Source organism: Oncorhynchus clarkii, chromosome 6, assembly GCF_045791955.1.
Source record: "Oncorhynchus clarkii lewisi isolate Uvic-CL-2024 chromosome 6, UVic_Ocla_1.0, whole genome shotgun sequence".
Lineage (NCBI taxonomy): Eukaryota > Metazoa > Chordata > Actinopteri > Salmoniformes > Salmonidae > Oncorhynchus > Oncorhynchus clarkii.
The window spans coordinates 36,964,306-36,986,362 of NC_092152.1; the positions used below are offsets into that span (position 1 = coordinate 36,964,306).

A 22,057-nucleotide genomic window follows, 5' to 3' on the forward strand; every position below is an offset into this window, starting at 1 on the left:
TGCAATCAAGTATGATTTATTAAAGAAAATAAGACATTTCCCTGTCAGATGCATAGCACTGCCATCGTTGTGTATTCATTTTTGTTTGATTTAATCCCGTCCTCTTTCAATGACAGTCAGCAACCCCAACGGGCTCACACAATAACACTTGAAAAAATATGACATCTCTGCTTACAAATAGAAAATAAATGGCAATTTATCAAGAAGACTTTCACCGTCAGGACATGCGATACTCCCTCAGAGTGTGAATAGCAGATGGGGAAAAGAACAGTGGAAATGGAAAGATACAGAAGAAATGTCAAAAAAGTAGGCTTATTCCTCCAGAAAAAAACCATCAGTCCATCTTTGCCATGGTGCAAAACTTTATTTAAAGAGTGTACGATAGACATAATGCTATGATTCAAATCATTTTTTCTATTCGAATATTTATGAACAATTAATTTGGATAGTAAAACTTCCCCCATTTTGAATGCCAAGCGCTCAAGTGAAAAATAAATACACGTTTTCATTCCTAGGAGGGAGCGGGAAAAAAAATCATAATCTAAAATCAAAAAACAATCTAAATTCCACCATCTCATCCAATCAAATTCAAGCTCCTTTCTGTTCCCAGGCAGGTGTCTGGCCCACACACCAATGTCTCTGGGCCTGTACTGCTGGCCAGCCATCACCACTGGGTCTCTTGCCATTGCAATGCCATTCAGAATCCTGTGGCAACAGGTGGTATTCCAGGCAGGCAGGGTGAGGCCCCCTTGTTGTAGTGACTGGCAAAGACCCCTCCTGTCCAGACGGGGCCTGGTTCATCCATCCACTGTGCATGTCTGAGGTGCCTGTTCTGTTGTCTCTGTGTCCTCAGACATCACTGGTAGCCCAGGGCAGAGGCTGAGCCCAGTCTCTGGCTGTAGAGGGCATAGGGGGAGTAGTAGGGCGAGGAGGCCTGTAGAGAATGCATGGACAGGCCTGGGGCTCCTGGCAGGTGGGCCTTGGTGTAGGGGTGGTAGCGGGCCAGGCCTAAGCCAGGTGACCCCCGCAGAGAGAAGGAGCTGGGCATGGTGCCAGGGCTGCCGGGCTGAGGAAGGTGGAGGTGACAGGAGGCGGCTGAGGAGACAGAGGAGGGGTAGGCAGAGAGGAGCTTACTGTCCAGCCCACCAGAGAGAGCTGTGTGAGTACGCAGGTGGGCCAGCAGCTCCTCTGACGTGGAGAAACGTTTGTCACACGGCCCTCCTACTGACACCCAGTTACAGGCGTGTGGCTGGGGCTCGTTCTGCAGCATGTAGCCGTAGGTGTAGAGCGGGTGGGACAGGGTGGGGGTGGTGGAGGATAGAGAACTGGGGTGGAGGGAGTGGAGGTGGTGAGACGGATACATGATTTGGAAACCTGATTTTAGGGAGGAGGGGTCGTGGACACACGTATTGCAGTTGCTGCCCCCTAGATGGGGGTGGTTGGGATAGGTCAGACAGTATGGGTCCCTGCATAGACCCTGCATGAGGGATGGAGGTGAGGCCCCGGTGAGGGGGCTGGAGCCAGGGTGCTTCCCTGGGATCCCCATCCCTAGACTAGACTTGGTATGATCCAGGAACTGAGAGGGGTAGCCTGCATAGGCGCCCACTATGGAGCCATGGTAGCCCATGGAGGCGGGGGGCATGGGGAAGACGGAGTGTCCTGGTTTGAAGGGGGAGACAGGGGCGATGTGTCCGGAGCCTAGCCCAGGCTGAGAGGACTGTGGGTCAGCCTTGCTATCCGGCCGCGGGCTGCTAGCGGAGCTGGCATTGCTGGAGTTGGCGCTAGCCCGCATGTGACTGGAGTTTGCTAGCTGGGCCCCATCCAGCCTCTCCTTGCTGTGATCAGAGTCTTTCTTCCCTGTGCTGCTGTTGCTGTCTGAGCTGGCCTGGTCTGAGCTCACAGGCTTTTTGTCCATGTGCAGGGCCTGAGAGTGTGATGTCTGCTGCTGCGTGGAGGGGGACTGGGTCTGTCTGTGGGACTGGCCCTGGGAGTGCAGGGGAGGGGAGCTGGAGCTAGGAGAGGTGGAGTGTGGGGGGAAGGAAGGGCAAGAGCCGCCGCTCCCGGATCCACCACTGGGCACTCTGAAGCCAGCTTTGTCTGTAGCACCCTTGGTCAACAGCCCATCCTTGCGGCATTCCCCTCCGGCCTTGTTGTAAGGCTTGAAGCTGGACTTATCCTCCAGAGACTGATGCTGGTCTCCAGACTTGTGGCCGGAGCTGGAGGAGCGTCCGGATGGGTCCTTGTCACTGAGGCTGCCGGAGGAGAGGGAGCCCAGTTTGGACGAGGACGGGGGGTCTGGTTTGCCAATCTGAGAGCAGGTCTGAGCCAGCAGGGCCAGGGGACTCTTCTTAGCATCCAGCTGAGGGGGCGACACACATAGAGACAGGATGAGAGCACTGCCATGTTAAAAACACTCTATATTCACACTATACTAGACTTACATTGGATGGTAATTTGGTAAGTATTGGGGTAATTCTGTAATTATTTGGTTACTATTCTGTAACTATTTGGTTACTATTCTGTAACTATTTGGTTACTAATCTGTAACTATTTGGTTACTATTCTGTAACTATTTGGTTACTAATCTGTAACTATTTGGTTACTATTCTGTAACTATTTGGTTACTAATCTGTAACTATTTGGTTACTAATCTGTAACTATTTGGTTACTAATCTGTAACTATTTGGTTACTAATCTGTAACTATTTGGTTACTAATCTGTAACTATTTGGTTACTATTCTGTAACTATTTGGTTACTAATCTGTAACTATTTGGTTACTATTCTGTAACTATTTGGTTACTAATCTGTAACTATTTGGTTACTAATCTGTAACTATTTGGTTACTAATCTGTAACTATTTGGTTACTAATCTGTAACTATTTGGTTACTATTCTGTAATATTTGTGCTGCGTGTAGTATTTCCACTAGAAATCTATTTCAGCCACTATCATTTAATAGGCCAAATAAAATACATGGATGTGATTTCCATCCAATAAATGTCATCACAACGAGGTGCAGTAAAATGTGTTATAAATGTTAGTCATAAATTAGCCCATGAGTCATATATCCGCAGAAGGAAGGAAACAGAATTCTGCTCGAGAGTTGTAATGTCCCTGTGTATTCAGTATGAAAATCCCCAATAGAAAGATTTATGACTGCAATGTTGGCACGTGGTAAACAGCATCTGTTCTATTTGGAGAAAACTAAGGAAACAATTGAACTAATTCTGTTTCCTTCTTTTACAGACAATTACGCACAATATCTGAGAGTATCAAGACACTGGCTTATTTATGTAATCTAAAAAAGTCGACTCAATAATAGGCTACTAATTTGAGAGATTCATTCAGTGTAATTCGTTGGCCCATGTTTGTAATATCTAAGAACAAAACTTAAAAGGGAAAAAAATATAAACAGCATTGTAATGTAAACTGTTGACGCATTAGCGACAATTTGATGCGTAATTTGATGCGTAATTCATGATTAATCTCGTAAACTACATGGGATATTTGTAAATATATGTAGATATTTCCAAACATTAACACGGTAGATGATGATTGAACAATTAGACAGTTTTAGAAGATATGCTTCGCTTACCTCAATGCTCACTGGCGCGGACGTCAGGGGTTGGAGATATTCCGGGTGTAGCAAGTGGCTGCTGTGTGCGCTCAACATCTTTAGAATCCGAATGGGCAGCCTTTTAGCCTGGCGTGTTGGATCTGAGGGAGAAGGTACGGAAACCAGCGGTCTTTTCGCTCCTCTCTGGGGTGAATTACCGCTGTTGTTACCGGTGCGCTCGGGGGACGGATTGCGTAAATGCGCTTCAGATCCGTGGGGAGAACCGTTCATCTGGATCGAGGCGGCGCAGAGTTCAGGCGAGGGCAGCGAACGTGTAGGTGCAAGTCGAAATACATTTATGTACACACCGTATTATGCGAAAATCAATAATCAATGATTAGTACCCGGTTTGTTTAATCCAAATATACCAACGCTAGCATGGGTTCCCTGAATCAGATCAAATTATTGTCTTTAAAGAGGAAGATTTATCTCAAATGTCATCATTCCTTGATCCGCTCTTCTGTCCCTTCAAAATACTTTCCTTGGAATGGAGCAGAAAGATCATCAGTAGTCAGTTATCACAAGAACAGAATAAAAAAGAAGGACTAAATCGAATATCGCCGTAGAGGATATGGTCAGGCTGCTCCGTCGATGTCCCACTGTCTCTCTCCGTTCACACAACAACTAGTACCATGCTCATTTCACATACTAAAGATCTAAGGGCGAGGAATTTCAAAGCAAGAAGCCGTCGCCCAATAGCGAGTTCCCGCATTCAATAAGGGGAAGACTCTCTCCATGTAGAGGCGTGGCCTGCCTATGCCCACACCCTTACACTCTCTGTAGCAATGTTGTAAAGTATGGCCTATGTTCTTTTTTTGTTGTAATTTTATTTAACCTTTATTTAACTAGGCAAGCCAGTTAAGAACAAATTCAAATTCTTATTTACAATGACAGCCTATCCCAGCCAAACCCGGATGTCGCTGGGTCAAGTGTGTGCCGCCCTATGGGACTCCCAATCACGGCCGAATGTGATACAGCCTGGATTCGAACCAGGGGCTGTAGTGACACCTCTTGCACTGAGATGCAGTGCCTTAGACCGCTGCTCAACTCGGGAGCCCTAGACGCATAGACCTATTTTTATGATAACTGACATTAAGTCGTTTTTTATTGACATAGATAGCGCATAGCCAAACAACAAGCTGATGGTTTCCTAAAGAGGTCCTTTTTTTATATAGCCTATCCATTCCCCTTGTAAATAAATGAAGTGCTTTCGAAATAACAGCCCTATGTTCATGTCTGGGTACAATTCTGGAATGTTAATGACTTCATTGCATTGCTGCTATTTGAATCGCCAATTAGGTAATTTAACTAATCTAATTGCGCAATGAATTGTTTGTATTATTGGAAAATTAGTCCTGACAGATGCTATTAAGCTCGGGCTGAAATAAATAAACTTTGATGCTCAGGGTACTCTGCTCCTCCAATGGTCATAAATTGTGTCTGGCATGATTGTTCTCATTTCTCTCCCAAGTAACTACATGATGCCACATCACCTCTTGTTATATCGGCCGTATAATACACGTCACTGTCTCCACTGAGGTTATACATTAGAATGACACGCTTGTGTCTAGAGATGCCTGTCATGACAAGACAACAGCAACTGTCTGACAACACAGCAACAAAATGAGTCACTATTCAACAGATATTATCCAACAGAACTATGCATCAGGTTATGTTACAACAATCAACATATCAAGTTATTACACATATGGATTTTTCCCCCCCCTTATTCAGTAATACAAGTCAAAACATTTTGCTTCTCAGGCCAGTTGAGATGAGCAACAAGTCAACCCATCTGTAGCAAATGTATGTGTTCTACAGTATCTTCCTAAGCAACAGATGTGTCTACTGTGCATACGGAAATGATTCAGACCCTTTTCTTTTTTCACATTCTGTTACGTTTCAGCCTTCTCCTAAAATGGATTAAATGAAAAAAAAATCCTCATCAATCTACACACAAACCCAATAATGTCAAAGCGACATCAGGTTTATATACATTTTTGCACATTTATTAAAAATAAAAAAACAGAAATAACTTATTTACATGAGTTTTCAGACCCTTTGTTAAAAGTTCTTATGGCTGCAGGGGCAGTATTGAGTAACTTGGCTGAAAGGTGCCCAGAGGTGCCCAGAGTAAATGGCCTGCTCCTCAGTCCCAGTTGCTAATATATGCATATTATTAGTAGTATTGGATAGAAAACACTCTGAAGTTTCTAAAACTGAATGATGTCTGTGAGTATAACAGAACTCATATGGCAGGCAAAAACCTGAGAAGAAATCCAAACAGGAAGTGGGAAATCTGAGGTTGGTCGATTTTCAACCCAGCTCCTATTGAATACACAGTGGGATATTGGTTATGTTGCACTTCCTAAGGCTTCCACCTGATGTCAACCATCTTTAGCAACTTGAATGAGGCTTCTACTGTGATGTGGGGCTGGATGGGATCTGTTTGAGTCACTGGTCTGGCAGAAAGCCAGGTCCTGGTCTCACGCATTTCACATGATAGCTTTTCTACAGACAATGGAATTCTCTGGTTGGAACGTTATTGAAGATTTATGATAGCAACATCCTAAAGATTGATTCTATACTTAGTTTGACAAGTTTCTTCGACCTGTAATATAACTTTTTGAAGTTTTTGTCCGACGTTCGGCTGGACCTGCACGAGCGTTTGGATTTGTGTACTAAACGGCCTAACAAAAGTAGCTACTTGGACATAAATAATGGACATTATCGAACAAACCTAGCATTTATTGTGGAACTGCGATTCCTGGGAGTGCATTCTGATGAAGATCATCAAAGGTAAGGGAATATTTATAATGTTATATTTCTGTTGACTCCAACATGGCGGACCATTTTTTTTATTTTTCTGAGCGCCGTCTCAGATTATTGCATGGTTTTGCTTTTTCCGTAAAGTTTTTTTGAAATCTGACACAGCGGTTGCATTAAGGGGAGGTATATATATATATTTCCATGCCTAACAATTGTATTTCCATCGACATTTATAATGAGTATTTCTGTAAAATGATGTGGCTCTCTGCAATATCACTGAATGTTTTTGGAACTAGTGAACATAACTCGCCAATGTATACTGAGATTTTTTAATATAAATATGAACTTTATCAAACAAAACATACATGCATTGTGTAACATGAAGTCCTATGAGTGTCATCTGATGAAGATCATCAAAGGTTAGTGATGAATTTGTGCTTTTTGTGACTCCTCTCTTTGGCTGGAAAAATGGCTGGGTTTTTCTGTGAGTTGGTGGTGACCTAACATAATCGTTTGTGGTGCTTTCGCTGTAAAGCCTATTTGAAATCGGACACTGTGGTGGGATTAACAACAAGATTACCTTTAAAACAGTATAAGATGTATGTTTGAGAAATTTTAATTATGAGATTTATGTTGCTTTGAATTTGGCGCCCTGCACTTTCACTGGCCGTTGTCATATCGATTCCTAAGAAGAGACTCGAAATTGAGCTCAGGTGCATCCTGTTTCCATCCTTGAGATGTTTCTACAACTTGGTTGGATTCCTCCTGTGGTCAATTTAATTAATTGGACAAGATTTGGAAAGGCACACATCTGTCTATACAGTGAGGGGAAAGGTATTTGATTCCCTGTTGATTTTGTACTTTTGCCCACTGACAAAGAAATGATCAGTCTATAATTTTAATGGTAGATTTATTTGAACAGTGAGAGACAGAATACAACAACAAAAATCCAGAAAAATGCATGTCAAAATGTTATAAATTGATTCGCATTTTAATGAGGGAAATAAGTATTTGATACCCTCTCAATCAGAAAGATTTCTGGGCCCCAGGAGTCTTTTATACAGATACCGAGCTGAGATTATGAGCACACTCTTAAAGGGAGTGCTCCTAATCTCAGTTTGTTACCTGTATAAAAGACACTTGTCCACAGAAGCAATCAATCAATCAGATTCCAAACTCTCCACCATGGCCAAGACCAAAGAGCTCTCCAAGGATGTCAGGGACCAGATTGTAGACCTACACAAGGCTGGAATGGGCTACTAAATTATAGACTGATCATTTCTTTGCCAGTGGGCAAATGTACAAAATCAGCAGGGGATCAAATACTTTTTTCCCTCACTGTATAAGGTCCCACAGTTAACAGTGCATGTCAGAGCAAAAACCAAGCCATGAGGTCGAAGGAATTGTCCATAGAGCCCTGAGACAGGATTGTGTCGAGGCACAGATCTGGGGAAGGGTACCAAAACATTTCTGCAGCATTGACAGTCCCCAAGAACACAACGTCCTCCATAATTCTTAAATGGAAGAGGTTTGGAACCACCAAGACTCTTCCTAAAGCTGCCCACCTGGCCAAACTGAGCAATAGGGGGAGAAGGGCCTTGGTCAGGGAGGTGATCAAGAACCCAATGGTCACCCAGAAAGAGCTCCAGAGTTCCTCTGTGGAGATGGGAGAACCTTTCAGAAGGACAACCATCTCTGTAGCACTCCACCAAATCAGGCCTTTATGGTAGAGTGGCCAGACGGAAGCCACTCCTCAGTAAAAGGCACATGACAGCCCGCTTGGAGTTTGCCAAATGGAACCTAAAGACTCTCAGACCATGAGAAACAATATTCTCTGGTCTGATGAAACCAATAAACCAACTCTTAGGCCTGAATGCCAAGCATCACGTCTGGAGGAAACCTGGCACCATCTCTACGGTGAAGCATGGCGGTGGCAGCTTCATGCTGTGGGGATGTTTTTCAGCGGCAGGGACTGGAAGACTAGTCAGAATTGAGGGAAGGATTAACAGAGCAGTCTGAATACTTTCCAAATGCACTGTACATGCCTGTTTGGTTCTAAACAACACCATGCTGTTCATTCAACCTTGTTAAACTGAGAACACTGACAGACTCAATGACTCAAGAGAACAATAAATAAGGGATTTTCCTGTGCTGCTTTAAAAAAAATCATAGGACGTAGAAAGTCTGTGACAGTGCTTATCAAGTGTTGTCAGCAGTGGAGTCCTTGACTAGAATGACTATTGCCATTTATCTGCAGTTAAGAGGAAAGGGAGTGGGAAGCTGGCTGGCTGAATGGCTGGCTGGGGGTGGATAGATGAAGTCACTTCTTCTGCCTCACTCAACAGGATCACTGTCTGACTTGTCATCGTTAGCCTTGAGCCATCACTTCTCACCTACACACTGCAGCTAACACTCAAATAACCTGCCGAGACCCAAGAACATGTGTATGCAGATGTACTCAGGGTTAAGTGTGATGTGATCTTCCTTTTGAATGTGTCTGTCTGTCTGTCTGTGTGTTTGTTTTACTCTGTCTCCACCGTGGGATGTAAGACGTATAAACAGATGACGCATGCGCGGGTTGGTTATTCTGTTCACAAGCCAATTCAAGAGTAGGCCAGGCTATGAGGCAGGCAAGAATTGAATGAGCTTCAAATATATTTTTTTTTACTCCGTGTCTACTTCTGATCTAAAGATGTGAAAAATGTCACAAGGAAATGTGCCGTGCTATAAACTCAAGTCATTCCCTGACATAACTAATTTCTCCATTTGTAAGGGGGTCGGTGGGTTGAGAGAGAGGATAAGTGTGGGTGGGGCGGGTTAAAGAAGGAGGGGGTTGAAAGGAGCCCTGGAGGAGGACAAGAGAGGAAAAAGACAAAGAGCGAGAGAAAGGAACAAGGGGAGTAGTTCCTTTCATGTCTTGCATTGAAGTGGGGCTTGTAACAGCTGTTGTGGCGTGTTGGTGACTGATGGCCACTTCCTGTTGTTGATATTTAAGGGGCAGGTTTTCCGTCAAGAGGGTGCTCAGGAGTAGAAATTCCTTTGGCCCTGAAGGCATTTGCCTTTGCATGGCCATATCAAAGCAAGAGGTCTTTACTAGAACAGCAGCCTAACAAAACGCCCTGTCCTGTGGCTATATGGAGCTGGGGCTACATGGGTAGGTAACTGAGAGTAGAGGACCCCACAGACATGCCCCTCTGTCTGTAATCCTGTGATTTATAGACCCACTGAGGCCTGTAATGGATGCCTAGCTTCATGGCAGGCCTTATTCAATTTAAGTGGTGAAAGGCTGGTGTTTGACTCAGTTGAGAGTAGAGTGTAATGGTACAGTTGAAGTCAGAAGTTTACATACACCTTAGCCAAATACATTTAAACTCAGTTTCTCACAATTCCTGACATTTAATCCTAGTAAGCATTCCCTGTTTTAGGTCAGTTAGGATCACCACTTTATTTTAAGAATGTGAAATGTCAGAATAATAGTTGAGAGAATGATTTATTTCAGCTTTTATTCCTTTCATCACATTCCCAGTGGGTCAGATGTTTACATACACTCAATTAGTATTTGGTAGCATTGCCTTTAAATTGTTTAACTTGGGTCAAACTTTTCAGGTAGCCTTCCACAAGCTTCCCACAATAAGTTGGGTGAATTGTGGCCCATTCCTCCTGACAGAGCTGGTGTAATTGAATCAGGTTTGTAGGCCTCCTAGCCTGCACAAGCTTTTTCAGTTCTGTCAAAAAATCTATAGGATTGAGGTCAGGGCTTTGTGATGGCCACTCCAATACCTTGACTTTGTTGTCCTAAAGCCATCTTGCCACAACTTTGGAAGTATGCTTGGGGTCATTGTCCATTTGGAAGACCCATTTGCGGCCAGGATTTAACTTCCTGACCTTCTTGAGATGTTGCTTCAATATATGAACATAATTTTCCTTCATGATGCCATCTATTTTGTGAAGTGCACCAGTCCCTCATGCAGCAATGCACCCTCACAACATGATGCTGCCACCCCCATGCTTTATGGTTGGGATGGAGTTCTTTGGCTTGCAAGCCTCTCCCTTTTTCCTCCAAACATACAATGGCCATTATGGCCAAACAGTTCTATTTTTGTTTCATCAGACCAGAGGACATTTCTCCAATAAGTATGATCTTTGTCCCCATGTGCAGTTGCAAACCGTAGTCTGGCTTGTTTATGGCGGTTTTGGAGCAGTGGCTTCTTCCTTGCTGAGCGGCCTTTCAGGTTATGTCAATATGTCAATATAGGACTCGTTTTACTGTGGATATAGATACTTTTGTACCTGTTTCCTCCAGCATCTTCAAAAGGTCCTTTGCTGTTGTTCTGGGATTGATTTGCACTTTTCGCACCAAAGTACGTTCATCTCTAGGAGACAGAACGCGCCTCCTTCATGAGCGGTATGACGGCTGCGTGGTCCCATGGTGTTAATACTTGTGTACTATTGTTTGTACAGGTGAACGTGGCACCTTCAGGCGTTTGGAAATTGCTTCCAAGGATGAACCAAACTTGTGGAGGTCTACAGTTTGTTTTCTAAGGTCTTGGCTGATTTCTTTTGATTTTCCCATGATGTCAAGCAAAGAGACACTGAGTTTGAAGGTAGGCCTTGAAATACATCCACAGGCACACCTCCAATTGACTCAAATTATGTCACTTAGCCTATCAGAAGCATCTGAAGCCATGACATAATTTTCTGTAATTTAAAGTACCTGTCATGCACAAAGTAGATGTCCTAAACGACTTGCCAAAACTATAGACTTGCCAAAACAAGAAATGTGTCGAGTGGTTGAAAAACAAGTTTTAATGACTCCAACCTAAGTGTATGTAAACTTCCGATTTCAACTGTATATACAGTGCCTTGCGAAAGTATTCGGCCCCCTTGAACTTTGCGACATTTTGCCACATTTCAGGCTTCAAACATAAAGAGATAAAACTGTATTTTTTTGTGAAGAATCAACAACAAGTGGGACACAATCATGAAGTGGAACAACATTTATTGGATATTTCAAACTTCTTTAACAAATCAAAAACTGAAAAATTGGGCGTGCAAAATTATTCAGCCCCTTTACTTTCAGTGCAGCAAACTCTCTCCAGAAGTTCAGTGAGGATCTCTGAATGATCCAATGTTGACCTAAATGACTAATGATGATAAATACAATCCACCTGTGTGTAATCAAGTCTCCGTATAAATGCACCTGCACTGTGATAGTCTCAGAGGTCCGTTAAAAGCGCAGAGAGCATCATGAAGAACAAGGAACACACCAGGCAGGTCCGAGATACTGTTGTGAAGAAGTTTAAAGCCGGATTTGGATACAAAAAGATTTCCCAAGCTTTAAACATCCCAAGGAGCACTGTGCAAGCGATAATATTGAAATGGAAGGAGTATCAGACCACTGCAAATCTACCAAGACCTGGCCGTCCCTCTAAACTTTAAGCTCATACAAGGAGAAGACTGATCAGAGATGCAGCCAAGAGGCCCATGATCACTCTGGATGAACTGCAGAGATCTACAGCTGAGGTGGGAGACTCTGTCCATAGGACAACAATCAGTCGTATATTGCACAAATCTGGCCTTTATGGAAGAGTGGCAAGAAGAAAGCCATTTCTTAAAGATATCCATAAAAAGTGTCGTTTAAAGTTTGCCACAAGCCACCTGGGAGACACACCAAACATGTGGAAGAAGGTGCTCTGGTCAGATGAAACCAAAATGGAACTTTTTGGCAACAATGCAAAACGTTATGTTTGGCGTAAAAGCAACACAGCTGAACACACCATCCCCACTGTCAAACATGGTGGTGGCAGCATCATGGTTTGGGCCTGCTTTTCTTCAGCAGGGACAGGGAAGATGGTTAAAATTGATGGGAAGATGGATGGAGCCAAATACAGGACCATTCTGGAAGAAAACCTGATGGAGTCTGCAAAAGACCTGAGACTGGGACGGAGATTTGTCTTCCAACAAGATAATGATCCAAAACATAAAGCAAAATCTACAATGGAATGGTAAAAATAAACATATCCAGGTGTTAGAATGGCCAAGTCAAAGTCCAGACCTGAATCCAATTGAGAATCTGTGGAAAGAACTGAAAACTGCTGTTCACAAATGCTCTCCATCCAACCTCACTGAGCTCGAGCTGTTTTGCAAGGAGGAATGGGAAAAAATGTCAGTCTCTCGATGTGCAAAACTGATAGAGACATACCCCAAGCGACTTACAGCTGTAATCGCAGCAAAAGGTGGCGCTACAAAGTATTAACTTAAGGGGGCTGAATAATTTTGCACGCCCAATTTTTCAGTTTTTGATTTGTTAAAAAAGTTTGAAATATTCAATAAATGTCGTTCCACTTCATGATTGTGTCCCACTTGTTGTTGATTCTTCACAAAAAAATACATTTTTTTTTAGCAAAAGGTCGCAAAGTTCAAGGGGGCCGCAAAGTTCAAGGGGGCCGAATACTTTCGCAAGGCACTGTATATATATATATATATATATTTCAGCTGAATATTTTAAACTACAGTGGATGGATTGCTCATCCTGTCAATTGTAGAATTACTTCTTGTAAGAGTAAAATAAAGTTTGAGGCACACGTGAGGATGTTGACTTGTGAGTTGGTTGAGTTCCAAGTTCATATTTCAAGGGGCTTTCAGGTTGTTTTCAGACCATGTCCATGTCTATAGCCTTCTGATTGTATCAATGAAGCGTAAACGGAGAGAAACTACTGACTGATTGAGTGTAGTGTAATACTGACTTGCATCCCAAATGGCACCCTATTCCCTATATGGTGCACTACTCTTGAGCATATCCCCATTGGCCATGGTCAAAGCAGTGCAATTAATGGGGAATAGGGAGCCATTTGGTACGCATCTACTGTAAGCTGCAGGCACAGAGAGGATAAGGATAAAGCGTCTGAGGGGCAGAGGAGAAGAAATGAATGTAAATAACTCCTATTTACTTATCTGTGACTGATTTATGGGGTGTGTGGAATGGGAATACAGGCCTGAGGCTGGGGCTCTGCTGATTTAGCCCTGTCTGTGGGTTCTCCAAAAATAATACAACCAAAGGCTGTTTCATGGGGTGTAGCAGACATGCCATTTAGGCTTCAAACACTTAAAAGAGGAAAACCATAGTAGCTAACATTCCATCCTGGACAAATAGTTTAAAATATGGATTTCCCTTGGTTCTGGTGTTAAACATTCACAAAACAGTCTCTACATACAGGGTTCTCTCTTTAAAATAATTATCTCTCTCTCTCTCTCTCTCTCTCTCTCTCTCTCTCTCTCTCTCTCGCACACATACGATAAGATCTAAGAAGTGGGATATTTACATATTTCTGTTACATTGTAATGCATCGGTGTGTCAGTACCACCGCTGTGGCTGATATACTTATCTCTCCAGTTTAGGGGTTTAGATTGTCTCTGTTGTCAGCTCAGTCTGTCTCTCCAACACAGCTCTCCTCTTATCTACCCTGCCTGCCTACCTGTCATCTATCTGTCTGCTCTGCCTGATCATCACACCAGGATAATGGGTTCTGTCCCAAATGGCACGATTCCCTGTATGGTGCACTACTTTTGACCAGGGCTGATAGTAGTGCTCTGTTCAAAAGTAGTGCACTTTAAAGGGAATAGGGTGCCATTTGGTATGCAGATATGGACTTTCCTCGTAGCGTTAATGGTGGATTGCCACTTTTATTTCCTAGGAAAAGTGATCCTCGTATGATCCCCAGTTCCACTTTTAACATACACCTGTACAAAAGCACAGACACAGATGCACATAAGCATGACAGACACCCACACGCGTGCAATCTCAAATTCTTCCCCGCTAGATACGAAACAAAAGCAGCTATTGTTCTCCACATGGAGAAGTTATCAGGAATAGTGGGTGTGGGTGGGGGAATGCCCAGGAAGAAAAGACAGACTGACTCAATGCCCGACCACATCTGACTCAAATCAGATTGTCCTACATTGTTGTGTGAAATTTCAGCTGACATCAAAAGGTGTTTTTCCATTGGTCCAGAGAGGGCATTTTATAGCAGTACAATCGAGGCATTCACAGGACCCATGACAGGTTCCAGGGCAGTGAATGCTTGGGGTTTGCATCCCAAAGCACCCTATTTCCTATATAGTACACTACTTTTGACCTATGGGCCCTGATCATAAGTAGTGGACTATATAGGGAATAGGGTGCTATTTGAGACAGCCTCTGTGCAAATGAAATCTCCTGCACATTCCTCACGCTTGTTAAACTCACTGCTGCTTCCTCTCCTCACACTCACAGTCACTGGCTCACAATATCTTCATCACCCTCATCCGTTCTGTAACACCAAGGACACAAACATAACAAGCACACTCACACGCATGCACACGCATGCACACGCATGCACACACATGCACACGCATGCACACGCATGCGCACACACTCACACGCATGCACACGCATGCACACGCATGCACACACATGCACGCACGCACACTCACACGCATGCACACACATGCACACGCAAAAAAATGAACATTTGATAACTCCATATGTCCTTCCACTTCATTGCAAAACAAACAAAACATTATATTCTAAATGGTTATTTATCAAACCTGATTACAAAAGAGCATCAGCTTCCACATCCGCACATTTGTTGGCTTCTAAACGTGATAAAATACAGATGTTCTCTATTCCCAATAGGCCCTACATTCATGAATCAACAGCCTCACCCAGATAAAAATGATGATTGCATCTTTTAGAAAAAATAAAGTCAAAATGTACTCCGACTGCAAATAGTGGTGTAAATCATGTAGCCATGGTTTTGTAAGAAGAAAAGTAGTAATCAGAAATACTTTTATTGGCATGGCCATCTAGTGGTTTACGTTAAGGACTTGTGACAATACACTTCCCATGCTCATCTGCATGTGAGAGAGAATATTCAGTGAGAGATGTGTGAGTGAAAGGTCAGGTAATAGATCATTACAAAGTCTAGAAAATAGTTACAATAATATGGTCATAGCCTGCCAATAACCTACATTTTAAAATCCCTACAAGACACTGCGAGAATCCTGTGGGCATATAGGCCAACAATCCAAACAGTCCCGCGTTTTTAGTTTGTCTGTGCGGCGATTCCTGCATTTCCTGAATCTATGTGGTGGGGGTGGGAGGAGAAGGGAAACGTTTGGCTTCACAGTGGTTGGCTACCTGTCAATCATCAAGACCCGGAGTGAGAGGGGGAAACTTGTCGGTCGCCCTCTGCCTTTGATGTGACGAAGGATGGAGCCGCTCAATTAAAAGCCTATCAATGTGTAAGTAAATCAACGCCTATCAGTCTTGTCACATCAAACAAACGGTTATTGCACTGGTCCGCCCACCCCATTAATCTCCCAGCGTGTTGCTTGCCAACCCTGGGTCATGATGCCACAACGAAATCCTGGGATGGAGTCAGAAATTGGGAAAATGCGTTTCTCCATACTTTATTATTTTGGATCATTCACAAATATTTGACTTTATCAAAAGATAAAGGTAGAAAATAGTTGCTATTGAACATTTTCATCTTATGTTCACCGTCTTGATATTCTAGAATGATTATTTTTGCACTTTTTGAGTCCCACGTGGGAAACCGATAAACTGTAGGCTGTGTTATAGACATACATCACTCAGTGTAGCTACAGTGCACAGTTGTAATAGCCCTGTTTTATAAAGGCTATATAGCCTGTCACCTTCAAAAGATGACAAATAAGTCATATGTCTTCTCAGATGAGCATGCTGAAAACATATCATTTGCTTGACAAATATATTGCCAGAACATAGACCCTCTTCCCTTCTGCTGTCCATGTGTATGAGTCTGGGAACAGATCCAGATTGACAGTCATTGATGATTCACAATGACATTTAAATCCACCACTAGTCACTATAATTCATTTCTCACTTTTAAGGGAACCATTTGGTTGAAAAACAAAACTATAAAAAGCTGCATTCCAATCGTAGTGGAGGGACATACGATTAGTCTTGTAGCCTGGGTCCTTGTGGTAGTGACAAAGCACTCTGCCAGACCCCGGGTGTAATTCACAGACTGGAGATGAATACATGAAAGTGAAGCAGTCCCATACATCACCGTAACTCCCCTCTACGGTCATGTGTGCCCCAGAAAGTCACATGCCTACTGCCGTTTGTCATCGGAGCGTGCATTCTCATTTGGAACTTTGTGCTAAGCGCTGTGGGCCAAGCTGACACTTATGAAATATTTCCCCTGCTGACCCCGGCTACCGCTGCAGCCCAGTCATTAATCCTTGCTCTGCAGACAGACAGCGAGAGGGGTAGCGAAGGGGGTAACGAGAGAGGGGGAGGAGGCACAGAGAGAGAGAGAGAAAGGGAGGGACAGAGGGAAAGTAAGAGAGAGAGAGAGAGAGAGAGAGAGGGGACTCCAACGACAACCACACAGCCTTCATGGGAGGCCCTCACATAACATAACACCAACAGCTTTTCTATAGCAATCGATACTTCTAGTGGAAGGATTGTGTTGCTTCACAAGTTCCCCTCCTCTCATCTACTGTCTGTTTCTCTGTTGTGCTGCTTTCCCATATCTGGATCCTTTTCCACTTGATCCTTCTTTTCTTTCGTGTGCTTTTCCTTTGATCTCTACATTTTCATCCAGTTGATTTGTTTCGTCCTCCCCTTTCCCTGGCCCGAGTGCATGTGTGCAGCACCCCAATAACTAAGTTTGGGCCTTATAAAGGTTATTTAGTTGCCAGGAGAAAGAGCAAGCTGCTTCTGCATGGCCTGCCAGAAGGTTACACTCCTGGTGCATCGTAAATTACACACGACAGGCAACAACAGGGGAGCAGAGAGGAAGAGAGAGGGGTTGTGAAGTGAAGACGTAAGTGCAGTTTTCTTTCTGGTCTGACTTGATGAATGAGTTTGAGAACAAGGCAGAAAATACATCAGATCACCTTTAATGGGTACAGATCTCTGCAGTAATAACTCAACCTTAAAAATGTAGGGGAAAAAAAGGTGAAATATGGCTTCGCTTATTCCTCCCAATGACACTTTTACGAGCCCTCCCTGCAGTATAAAGGCATTGATTGCTATTTCAAAGTACTGTGTTGGACCCAATACTGAGTACAAACAGCTGTCACAGTGGAGGTAGTGGTAGGGAGAGGGAGGGAGGGAGGGAGGGATGCTGAGAGGACTTATGGCTCTCGCAAATTTAGGGCCTCTTTTCACAGAGTCGTTCACAGCTGTAAATTTACAGTGTTTGTGCTAACTGTTATTAAAACCAAATCCATGGCCTGGCCAATGTCATCCACTTTAGGAGAGCAGTTGGGGAGAATTATTGTGCTGACGGCCTGTCCCTATGGTGAAGGTGACAAAGAGCCCATATAATAAAATGAAAAGGTAACGTGTGTGTGTGTGCGTGTGTGTTTGTGCGTGCATATGGAGAGATGAACTATCTCTGCTTGTCTTTATGTGTGCGTCAACATTATGTCTTGTCCAGACCAGTCATCTTCTCCATCTTGCTCTGAGAAACTCTGTTCTTCTCTCCTTCTCTCTCCTGTTTTCCGTGCTGTGTACTTCGTTACTTTTACGAGAGCTCTGACCTTATGAAGTATGCTATAACTATTTGTGCTTACACTGTGTGACCTAAGCCAGTCCTGCTATAAACCAGGCGTAAGTAACATGTGTGTCTCTCTCTGTGAGCCCGGAGATGTCAGCGGCTAGGGGGATTTCATTACTGTTGAGTACACTAGACATGATGGGAAACACAGGGAGCACAGACCATTACTCTCTGCTTATGGAGTTCGGTCAGTGTCCTTGGTGGTTTATTCATTATCAATTGTAAGTCAGGGCTCCCTGGATTCAATTTGAGAACTTTATGAATATCTCTACCTTTTGTCAAACTAAGATGAGATGAGCAGGCTTCATGTTCTCTTTGTCCTCTCTCTCTCTCTCTCTCTCTCACACTCACACTCACACTCACACTCACACTCACGCTCACGCACACGCACACGCACACGCACACGCACACGCACACGCACACACACACACACACACTTTCTCTCTCTCTCTCTCTCACACACACTCTCTCTCACAGCCCAGTCTATTAAAACCTATTCTGGACTCCTGCCACCTGCACATCATTTATTTTAGCTGAGGCCAAGAAGAATTATTGATGTGTAAATCCTAAAGCCTTTTAGGAAATCAAAGTTCCAAGACATAAATCAAATTTCCTTGCAAATCCAACAGTCTCACTCACTCACTCACTCACTCACTCATCCTAACACAGACAGAGGGTGAGGGAGTCTCTGGACTCCTTCCTATCTATCCCCCGCTTCTTTCTTCAGGCTCATGAGGGAAAAGTTCAGGTCTCATCCTTTCCTCCCTCAGTCTAGCTGTCTCATCCCTCTTTTCTCTGTTTGTACTTTACACCTCCACATTTGACTCTGCTCTCAATCACCCCAACACAGTACCACATATACTCACTGTTCTCTTATTTCTCTGCTAAACTTCTTATCTCTCTTTTATTTTACAGCTTTCATTTGTCATTTCTATCCCTTTCTCACATATCCACTTTATGGATCTCTCTCTCTCTCTCTCTCTCTCTCTCTCTCTCTCTCTCTCTCTCTCTCTCTCTCTCTCTCTCTCTCTCTCTCTCTCTCTCTCTCTCTCATGATTGAGTCCCAAATGGTACCCTACTCCCTATATAGTGGATTACTTTTGACCAGAGCCCTATGGACCCTGGTCAAAAGTAGTGGACTAAATAGGGAATACCGTGCCATTTGAGTTGGAGACATGTTGTGCAGGTGTTGGGATGACTTCTCCTGGTGGCTGACTGCGCCTTTATTGAGCACTAAATAAAACAAGAGGACGATTTAACTCTTCATCAGATCAAGTTGCAGAAGTAGAGAAAAGAGAAAGCACTGTAAACAATGTTAAGGGAAGGTGTGAGGGGTTAGCGCTCTATTTCTCTTCCTCTTCTTATTACAGGTAAAAGACGGTAAAGCTAGAACAGCCGGCAGAACTGTCATCTCACAATGTGTGGGCCAGGCCTACTTAGGAACATGATAGGTTGGGGACTTTCTCATCGATTTCCATGTCATTCTTTCAAATCACTGCTCTTCATTTTGCCATGAAAACCACACAATGGTGAAAATAGAATCAATATTGTCCTGTAGAGCTGGAGCACACTGAGCCACCATAACACAGTGGAGTGCTACATGTTATGGTGACATCCCTTTACGGCGCGTTGGTGGGGAGCCTCTGTGATCCACCAGGGTTGGCTTGCACTGGCTGGCAGATTGTATCAGCAAACGAGGCAGGCATATGTGCAGGAAGACAAAATAATACAAAAAGGGGGGGGTTTAGTGATAAAACTGTGAAGGATTATCTGCCATTTGCCCGGCCCAGTGATTTGCAGTCAAAACGGATTTTGTAGAGATGGAATGACAGAAAGGAAGATGATGGAGGGGAGGGGGGGGGGGGGGGTGTCATACAGGGAGGATTTTGTTTTTTGTTTCATTTCTTGTCTTTCTCTCCTGACACCCTCTTCCCATGCATTGTGTGTCACTCACATCTGAACTTGCCGAGAAAATTCTGTGGAATGATTGGTGCTGTCACTCAAATGTAATTTGTTGGGTGCCGAGAGAGAGAGAGAGAGAGAGAGAGAGATGCAGAGACTAGGACAGGTGTAGTCTGTCTATAGTAACTCACTCTGTTCATGCTTCAGATCACAGATGATAACTTTAAAGGCGACAAGATAAATGTCTGTAAACGCAGGTGGTCTCACTACACAAACATCACCTATGTCATCCAGAACTGAAGGGATATTACAGCTTGACTGTTCTCAAACACTCCAACTCCAGAGGGCAAACCAAGGGCAGCTGCTCCATACTCAGATACAATACATTGTTTTGTGCCCAGGGTGGTCTCTAAGTTCATCTGGCAATCATGTGTTTTAGGAAGATTGAACAGAATGACAGCTGAACATTATAAATCATCATAACACAGAGCTGTCGTTGAATCAAGATCATTTGAATGGAGAGAAACCACATTATTTCAGACACATACAACTTTTTTCTTCTCAGTAATAATGTGTTTGGTGGCAGTCTAAACTATTCAGCCGGTACCAAGGCAACGACAGCATAATTGACTCACTTGATTCTCTTTAACCTGACCAAAATATTCTCTCCGGCCAAATGCCACGTTGTGCTAAAGTTGCCACCCCGTTGACAATCCCAAGTCCTGACAGCTGAGTAGTAGTCTCATGGAGTTTAGCTCATCAAAATCATTACACACATTTCTTAAGCTGCCACTTTCAGCGCGCTGGGTTATTGAGCTCTTGAGATGATTTTACAGCACCCAGCTGGCTACTGCCTATTCAGGGAGTTGACACCGGGGTTAGAAAAATACCCCCTCGGAGTGAGCTTGGGGTCCAGGGGTCTCACCTGTTGACTGTCAATGGATGGTATAGTAGAGACGTAGCAACTGTTGTGGGATGTGGCGGAGGGGTGTGGTGGATGCAGCTTATGTACAAGGGACAGTTAGAGTCCCAGAGTTCCAGAGAACCTGCTGCTTTTTAATGTAACATTAGTGTACCTACCTGTCTTTTTCCTACCTGTCTGTGGGCTCTCTGTTACAAGAACAGACAGAATAGCTCCCAAGCTCTGGGCTTCCTTTGCACAGTGAAACACTCTAAAAGAGAGAGAGGGAGGGAGGAAAATAGGGAGGGGTATAGAGGTGTAATTATTGTTTCACAAAACCTATATTTCCCCTCAGGGCCATACACATTCTCCATCTCGCCCAACCTTTCTCGCTTTCTCTTTTCACCAAATTCAATGATACTTTTTTCTCTGTCACTCTGGTCTCTAAACTTTGAGGATTAGGGTGTAAGAGGTGGGGAGGGAGGGCTGGCATGTTGTGGCTGTGGCTGCAGGCCTCTGCAAGGGAGATATCCTCAGGTTTCTCTGATAGAAACCCTGTCTGTTTGTCTGTCACCCTGAGGTGACAGGGAGATGTCATCATGTGTCAGAGCCTATCTGTCATCTCAGTCCTGTCAGCGAGGCTCTGCCGCGTTCCATCACGGCTCTGTCACTCTGAGTTTCCTCCACGACTGTGATCTGAGAGGCCCAGACAATGCAACTGCCTGCTCTGCACTCCCCTCTCAGCTCAGCTCACCTCTACTGATCTGCTCCCCTCTACTGATCTGCTCCCCTCTTAGTGCGGTGAAACCTACCGCTTACATGACACAACAGATGCAAGGTCAAGGTGTCTGTTGAGTTTCTGTTTTCTCTCAGGTGTGTTGTTGCGTTTGCCAATGCATGGAAGCCAATGAGGAGTGTGAGTGTGTCAGTGTGCGAGCGAGGCGAGGCAGGCGGTGTGTGTTTGAGTGACAGTGTGAGTGAGGTGCAGCCAGGCGGCGGCTCTTTGTAAGAAGTGCTGCCTACCTTCTCTTCTCACAAGTCCCTCCCGGCAACAAACTGTCATGGCTGACAGCTTCCACAAAGGAGGAGATGGAGGGAGAGGCAGGGGGTACAGGGATTAAAAAAAGTTGAAGAGATGAAATTAAAGCAAAGAAGGAACCTGACAGCACCTTGAGAAGAGGTATTGTCTGTGGGGGAAATGTATCTGTGAGAACAGGCTTTGATCACTGGAGGATGAGAAAGGGAAATGCTTGTAAAGACGGCTCCCTAAGCTCATTG

General features: G+C 44.0%; 1 protein-coding gene across 1 annotated transcript; it reads right to left on the minus strand.

Annotated features, from left to right (window-relative positions):
• Positions 1–4,266, minus strand: LOC139411081 (zinc finger protein 703-like). Its single transcript, XM_071156920.1, has 2 exons — positions 3,596–4,266; positions 1–2,359 (listed from the first exon to the last, which is right to left on the minus strand). The coding sequence occupies exons 1-2, from the start codon at positions 3,845–3,847 to the stop codon at positions 857–859; spliced, it is 1,755 nt and encodes a 584-aa protein (XP_071013021.1). The 5' UTR covers positions 3,848–4,266; the 3' UTR covers positions 1–856.
• Positions 4,267–22,057: the final 17,791 nt, after the last annotated feature.